The 8,766-nt window shown below is 35.4% G+C and overlaps 1 protein-coding gene across 1 annotated transcript; it reads right to left on the reverse strand.

Moving 5' to 3' along the window:
* Positions 1-343: 343 nt before the first annotated feature.
* Positions 344-2,045, reverse strand: LOC149030232 (transcription factor bHLH118-like). The gene is made up of 3 exons (XM_089152574.1): positions 1,550-2,045; positions 1,070-1,411; positions 344-957 (listed from the first exon to the last, which is right to left on the reverse strand). Exons 1-3 carry the CDS (start codon positions 1,892-1,894, stop codon positions 877-879), a joined length of 768 nt encoding a protein of 255 aa, XP_089008700.1. The 5' UTR covers positions 1,895-2,045; the 3' UTR covers positions 344-876.
* Between the last annotated feature and the right edge of the window lie 6,721 nt (positions 2,046-8,766).

An 8,766-nucleotide genomic window follows, 5' to 3' on the forward strand; every position in this document is an offset into this window, starting at 1 on the left:
ATATCAGCCAGCCGCAGGGACACAATAATGGAGATGCTATAGACAAGTAATTTCTTCTAAGACCATGAGGAATTGAAATCTGCAATAATAAAGAAGGAACAAGAAGTACTCCATGCATATAAGATTTTCATCAGATTGGGAAGTTGAAACAAATCATAAAAAGTACTTAATAATAACAATAAGAATCATAATCATCTTTAGCTAGAAAATATAGAATCCTTTCATGGATCATCTTAATCCAAGAGCGACATAAATTATTCAATAAAATTAATGAACATAACTGGGTCGTTAATTTAGTATTATACAACCATCACTAATTTACCAGCTTCATCTGACCTGAAAAGACTTTGCATTTGATGTCTGCAGGTCTTCTCGTTTAGCTTGAGTTTGAGAAAGGATGAGAAACTAGTGTCTAAAATCACGAGCTCAGGTTCTAGTTGTGTGGATGGAAGATTCAAATAATGAACTTGGAAAATTCTTACTCAATATTTAATGACAAGTATTAACATTCCTGCATGCAAATTAACATTTTCCATATGGCCACCTTCTTCAAAGAGACTACTGGTTAGGGTATGGAAGAATCCAATCCACTGTGTGGGTTTCCATTCTTATCTAAAGATTCAGTTAGAAGAAAGCTATATACATAGATGGTGAAACATTGACAGAAATTCAAAGAGATCTACCAACTACAAAACACAGTTTCACCTTCTGAGATGGAGAGGTGAGAATGGTGGTGATATACTTATGTCCACAGGAGATAAACACCTTAGGAATTCAGAAAACCGAGAAGAAAAGGAGAAATTAAACCTTCCGGCCCAGATGAGAGAGATTGGGGGGGTAAGAGCCAGGTCTCGATCAAGGTCCTTTCATGGAACCCTAATTCGAGGATGAAGATGCAATCAAATCAGTCAGTATCTGCTGGAGACTGGATAGATCTGTAGTTGTGAGATCGCTGACCTGTATTCACGTTGATGACATTATTTTCTACCCTACAGAAACCCTAAACTTGGAAATTCGGTCAAAGTTGAAAGCAAGGAAATGAAAAGATGGCTTGATTTGATATTAGTACCTCGGAAAGAATGGTGTGAAGAGATCTCTCATTTCTTCTAGTGGAAAGGCAGCTAATTACACTAAACCCATGATCGACCAGCACTCTCAGCACCCTTGACAATGGAAGAAGCTCGCCATTCCTCAAACCACAGCTAATAATAACTTCCACTCCATCCAAACAAGGCTGGACAGTGACGAAGTAATCCGGGAGAGAATTACCGGTGACGACGATGTCCACAGCGCCTGAATTAGGTGTTTCTCTTAACCTATCTCTCTTTCTACCTAGTTGTTGAATTCTCTGACGCAGGTCTTGTATATAATTTGCAGCTCCGTTCATGTGATCAGAAATAGCTCGCTTACCCTGCAATTCTGCAAGATTTTGTCACCAGGAGTTCGACACGCCCTAATAAACAGCTAAATTATAAGGAACCCAGATCAAAATCCCTGAAGAAGCAAAGAAAATAATAAAAAGAGAAGCTTTATATTGAGTGTATCTCACCTTGAGATACTCTGAAGGGAGAAGTGATCGAAGCTTAGCATAAAGACTAGCCATTTCTTGCCTCCTTTGCCGCTCCAAATCTCTGTGCACAATTTTTTTCTTTTTGTTTTGGTTACAGGTTTCATCAACGGAGTTGGGAACTTTTGGGTTTTGCCTTGCCTCATCTCTTGTTGTATGAAGATGATTGAAAGGGGGATCAGTGATCAGAAGCATGTCAAGCGGTGGGTCTATGTATTGCAGGTCTGGATGAGAAGATGAAGCTTGGAAGAACAGCTCATCGCCTTGTTGGAAAGGAGGGATTGGATTTGGGGGAATCAAATCCATGCGCTTGGGTCTCTCACCCATCTTTTAAGGGAAGATATCTGGACATGGAGGGATGGGAGGGAGTAGGAAGCAGGGATATGTTAGGGCTTATAATATCTCTCAGGAATTTTTTTAATTAGAGTATTTCTTGAGAAGAAGATCTGCTGCGATATGCTCCAGAGTTCACAGACAATGTCTCACCTTCTTCATTTCCAACCTCTCCTTTTTTTTTTAAACCTTTTAAAAGCTGAGCAAGCCAGACCTACCTCGCCTGTGGACTAATGGGTGAAATATACTCTCCTGTTTGGAGATTGGTGCGCAAGGTCTAGTAGCATTCCAGATTTAGTGACTCCAAATCCTCTCTTCTCCAGCAAGCCGTTTTTCCATTGCCCCACCCCCTAGGTTGGACACTTGGACCGACACATGACATACCTGTGGTGCCAAGAAAGCCCAACCCAGAGGGTGGGGGGATGGGGGATGGCCTACCTGGGTGGAGAGGATTTGTATTATTTCAAATCCATATGCATTCTATTAAGGAATTTAAATCCTCTCCATTCAGGCGGGTTGTTTCTCTATCCTCCCACTCTCGTTGCTAGGCTGACATGAGTCTGCCCATGTACCATTGGGGCAAGCGGTGTGAGGGTGGAGGGATGAGAGGACGGGCTGCCCAAGTAAAGAGGATTTGAACTCTCCTATTGGACGACTATGTAGTGAATTAGATTAATTTATTTGGATTCGATAATGGCAGTAACTTTAACATATATACATCGGATTATATTAAGATAGATTCATGACAATTTCTTATAAGATCGGATTCAAGTAGATTCATATTGTTGTGTCCAAATCTGTTACTTTTGGGTGGACCACATTTTACTCTAGTTTACTGATGAGTTCGTTGAGACTCTCAACACAAAAGAAAGTGAGTGCAGGTCAACTCTGTGGTCGATTAGTCACCTTTGAAGATTAAGTTAGATTCAATAACAACATTACCTCGGAAAGGGGCTTTTAATTACCCAAGTAGAATAGCCAGAGGGTAAAATAAGAGTATATCAGTATTACCATTCAATGTGGTGGTTGGGAGTTTATATAGTTGAACTTGAATCATATGGACAAGTTTTTGTGCTCCCTGAGGTCGACACACCATCTAGGCTGAGAAACTGTTCTACCCCAAATATAGGTTTTTTTTTTTTTTTTTTTAAACACAATAAATTTTACCCCAAATGGATATGAATACATATGTTGGTTTGAACCGGGTTTTGGTTGGGTTGTGAGTCAATTTGGGTTTGTTGCAACACATTCTCATCATAAAATATAAGGCATTGAGATGGCCATGCCATGAACCGACAAAGTGGGCCCCTTATAAAAGGACAATTGCGTGAGAAAATGCATTGGATCATTGGCTTTAATTAAGAAAAGCACTTTCCAAGCATATCAAGATGATCTGGATCCGGAGGCCCTGCCTGATGGGATATACACCAGATTTTATAATACCTGGAGTTGCAAGGAGACCTGTCTGTTAGGGCCTTAATTACATTATTATAATTAACCCAAAACCTGAGGATTAAGTAACCATTATGATAAATTCAAAGCAGGGATATAAATGTCATAGTATGTAACATAGGGGGTACATATGTAATTGACCAACTTGCTTCCATACTCCAAAAGCTAGAGATAATATCCTTAAACGCTGACACCCCTAATATATTGTTACAAATATTATTATAATTCTTATATATAACAACATGATGAAAATAACTCATCTACCTTTCTCCATTAAATTTATTCTCAAAAAAAAATTCACCATTTCTTAGATAATCTTATATAATTTATTGGGTAATTTTGAAATTTTTAAAAATAGTAATGATGGTATAAGTGTATAACAACATTTAATATATATAAATTGAATTATTGTATTGGCCAATGAAAGTTCAAATATCTTTGCTTTCCAAAGATAAGGTGGTGATGTCAATGTTTAAAGGTCTCTGATTTAGATTGTTCGAACAACTTATTTTATTTAATATTAAAATACAAATTTTAAAAATTATCATTATTATTCGAGATTAACAATATCAAGGAGATCTCTAGTACGTGGCATGGGAATTGCTTCAAATCTTATTGATTACTAAGTGGATTTGCCTTATAATTAGGGTTTGGTGTAAACTTTGTACTGTGAATATATGAATAAAGACATATAGTGATATTTTCACACAAAAAAAAAAAAAAATATATATATATATATATATAATACTATAAGAAGAATACATAGTGGATAACAGGTAGGAGAATATGTAAAAGAGGACAGAAGATCTACTAAACTAATCCAACGATCCTAAATCCTCAAAAAGAAATGGAACGTGTAATCATTTGATTAATCCATATTTATCATGAGTATTAATCTAAATGCCTCCCCTTTACATGGCTTTTAGTTTAAGGAACATTAGTTAAAGCATGATAAAGTTTCTTTTTCTTTTTTCTTTTTGGTATAAAGATGCTTTGTATATTATATAGGGGACAAAAATAATACATATGATTTGGTGAGAGTAGAGCCTATGACCTTTTCATTAAGAGGTGTCGATCTTACTACTAGAACAACCCTGTATTAACATAAGCTTCTTCTTTTTTGAATATGAGGTTCACCCATGACAATTTGTGTGCACCACGACTACATCCTCAATGAGCTTTTATATAATTAATATAGGTGGGACTTCGTCCCTGGTCCCGAGGTGATTCGAACTCTGACCTCCTATTTGGAAGCTTTGATATTTTACCATCTGACCCACCCCTCGAAGTTCATGATAGAATTTCTTCTTGGTAAATTCAAGATTTAGGGTAATCTCAACCCTCTATTTGGAACTTATTCTTACTAATATGTAAAGATGAGAAGGATGAGTCACTAATTATACAATTACTTCATAAAGGATAGGTTCCACAGAAAAGTCAAATGGAAGTTCTTAAAGTTTGCTTTATTCTTCCCATGTTCAGCAGTAACCTAAAATTTTAAAATTAATTAATACAATTTATAGGGCAAAGGCCTTTGGATGAGTCACTAATTATACAATTACTTCATTAAAAGACAGGCTCTACGGAAAAGTCAAATGGAAGTACTTAAAGTTTACTTATTGAGGATTAGTGAGTGCCTTTATTCTTTCCTTCTTCAGTAGTAACTACTAACCAGTAACCTAAAATTTAAAATTAATTAATACAATTTATAGGGCAAAGACCCTTTGTGGCCTGTTTGTATTGATTGTAATCTCGTTTTGTAAAGACGCTCACCAAACCAAACCACACCCCTTCTTCCACGCACCCAACAAATTCCTAATTAAGATAAAAGGTGTTAAATTGGTAGATAACATTGATTACCCATAAAATATGTGCTATTTAATTGGTTTATTAAAACAGATATATGCTTAAGTTTTGAGTTTAGATTCTCTATTTTGATGGGTTGAGGTCTGTGTTCTCATCATATCTCTTCATCTTTGGTCAAGGAAATTAAGGGTGGTCTTCCCATTTAATCTTATAGGAAAATCTCATGAAACATTTGTTGGCAGGGTATAATGAAATCGCCAAGGGGGTATGATCAGATTCCACCATGCCATACCTATGATTCTTGCTCAAAATCAAGAACACATCAAGCCACATTCTTATATACATTAAGATGGGGACCACCTCTTACAGGATTCAAAAGTGGATCCCCCCAAACCCAGCCCTCTTAATATATGGTAGAGAGGTGTGAAGGGAGCACAAACCTCTACCTTGAGGATACATAAAATATGTGCAACTTAATTGGTTCATTAAAGTAGGTCTGTGCTCCCATCATATTTCTTCATTATACATTAAAAAGAGGTCCACCTCTAATTTTTGTTATTAGAATTTGAAGATGGATCTTCCACCCCCCCTCCAAATATATGATTGATGATTAAGAATACATTACAACAACCATAGTCTTAACTAATAAAGATTGGCTACATAAATTTGCTAGAAGCTTTGAGAGAGATAGAAATAAGAAAAGTATAATAAATCGATATATGGATTATTTGCACACAAAAAAAAGAATGTATGGATAATATATCCTAACAAAACAAACCAAACAACATCATCATCATCAACTCTTAAATGATGTTTTCTTGAACTAATTTCTCCCAAAAACTAATAGGGTGGTTTAATGTCAGTTCTGGAGATCACAGAGAATGTTTTACTTTATTTCCATTAGTTAGACTATTACTATCATATGTTGCTGGTTTTTCACTTTCCTTATTCTTCCTTCATTAGTGTTTTCTGGGACTGAAACGGAGCAGTAGTTTCCTTTTAATTATGGGCTATTTAATCTTAGCTCTGCTACTTATAATCTTACAAAATTCAGGATTCATCAACTGGAGCTTTGAAGGAGAATATACTGTTGTTGATGATTCATCAAGAACTAAAACCAAACATGACTTGGAGAATTTCAATGATCCCCCTACCCAAAACTCTTTAATTTGATATTTTCTGTATGATTGTTGATTGACATTGGCTATTGGGAAGAACATTGAATAATATACTACTTGTAGGAATCATGATTGCCGCAGTAATTTAAATTCATCTGGTGCTTCCTCAGATCTTAGATTGTCTGTGTTTATCAATGCCCTTCCATCCGTTACAAAATAAATCACCATAGATGAATATATATATATATATACCACCTTCATGGACTTAAATGAAGTAGTAAGATTGTTTGCATTGTAATATTATCTTCCCATGAGTTCAATGCTACTATATGCTATCTTCCAGTAGTAATAGACTTTTGAACTTTGGGTGTTCTTGTTGGTTTTGAATAGTTCAGCAATATACCATTTGATGTGCATCAATATGTTCATATAATATCTTTGTAGAGGGTTAATCTTGAACCGGTCCTGAACCAACTGGTTCTAGCTGTGTGTATATTTGTTTTGTGGTTCAGTTTTAAACGTGTCAAGTCATTTTGGGTTTTCTGGTTTTTGGGCTCTGTTCTCTCTCCTCTCTCACGCAATCGGAGGTCTTACGTCGCCATTGCCGATGTTGTTAGAGGTGATCTTCTCCGGTGATCATGATGTGGTTTCAGGCATGGATAACGTCAGAGTGCTCGTTGCAGATTAGCTCTCTCTATTGTCATATTTTCTCTAAAAGTCTGTAAGATTTCAAACCTTTCATATTGCAATTGGACTCTCTCTTTAGTCCCGGAGATGTAAATAGCGAAACTAAATTCCGTCATCAAATATCTCACCTATTATGTGTGGTTTTCTTCTAATTACACATAAAGATCAAATCGTAATGGCCTAATAATGGCATCAGAGCTTCAATTCCTTCGTTTCCCTGCTTCGGTCCTTGATGATTGTTTAGGATTTCTTTGATTAGTATCCCTGCAATTATGGGATAAAACTATCCTATTTGATTCTTTATCTTTTTTTATGGAATTATTGTTCGTGTTTTGTTCAATTTTTTTATGGAACTCAATTCGGTTCTGGCAAGGATTTGGGTTTTCTTTTGCTTCTATTTGTCCAATTTGTGATTTAGGATCTCTGTGATGATTATTGGCATGTTACTTGATTAATTTTGCTAATAATTTGCTAATTAGGTTAACTATTTTTTGTTAATCAAGTTCGGCTAGCATATGTTTGCATGAAATTGATATGTTCTGATAATTTATGCCTTGATTATGAGATCTATTATATCTGTCATTATCTGTTTTGATTAGTTGGTATGTTCTTGTTGTTAATTGTTAATAATTGTGTATAATTACTTGTTGTTTGTTAATGTTGCAAGCTTCGGCCAACATTGTATTGTTTCAAATCATCTCTGAGATAATTTCAGATTGTATTTAGAGGCTTAGATTTAATTCTTGACATATTTGAGTGGTCTTACATCTTGTTTTATTCGGTCTTTCATGAATTGTAATCGGTTAGGAATTGATTCATGGGAGTTCTTTGGGGGCCTTTGATATGGTTAATTCAAGGCGTAGATGTTATTCTTGTTTGTGTTTCTTCACTCAGTTTGTATTGTGATTTTTTTCTTGACCCTTAAATGTGAATCGATCATTTGTATCTGATTTTTCGTATTAAAGCTCTCTCAATTTTGGTATTATTTTACCTTTGTCTCTCAGATTGTTCAAAGTTCTCTAATTATGATATACATGTACGGAGCTAGTTCTCCCAGATCGGTTCTAGTCATTTATTGTTAATAAATTTTGGCTCAGCTTCCCGGGCTCAATAACCCAGTATGCTTTTTAGGGTTACTGCACTTGATGAAATCATCTTCTGTTTTTTTTTTTGTCATCATTTCTTGATCCAATAGTACAATGTGATGGTTGGCTGTTTACAGACTGTTGTACAACACAATTGTACATGAACGAACGTTGAATTAAGTCGTACTACTAGTCTCTACTAGGGGTAAGTACTCATTTTTGTGCTTGCTATTTTATTTTTAATTAATTCTTATGCAAATATTAAAAAAAAAGTATATAAATTTGTATATTATTGATCATGCCAACACTATTCATGATTCTATATTGGATCAATTTCATATCAGTTCCAAATTAGAGAAATGTTGTGGTAAAACTTTGTTCAAACAATGGTAGAAAGCAATGTGTGACTTGAAGGACATGATTGGTGGATTCTTACATTCACCATTTTTTTTGTGGAATTGGTAGTTATTTATAATGGGGATGGAGACTATTACATATACTATAGGAAGACTCAAACCTATAACCTCTCAATAAATGGTGCCGGTTTTACTTTTGTTAAGTGGTTGATCAAAATCAAGAATCCTATGGAGTTATGAATTTTGCCTAAAAATTGGAACTACTTACATCTCATGGATCAAAGATGAATCCATGGGTTTCTCCAAGTTGACCCTGAAAAAAGAAAACCTTGATCTACATCACCATTGTAATTTTCAAGATG

This window comes from Hakea prostrata, chromosome 1 (genome assembly GCF_041222555.1).
Source record: "Hakea prostrata isolate BN-2017 chromosome 1, UWA_Hpros_2, whole genome shotgun sequence".
In the NCBI taxonomy this organism is placed as follows: domain Eukaryota; kingdom Viridiplantae; phylum Streptophyta; class Magnoliopsida; order Proteales; family Proteaceae; genus Hakea; species Hakea prostrata.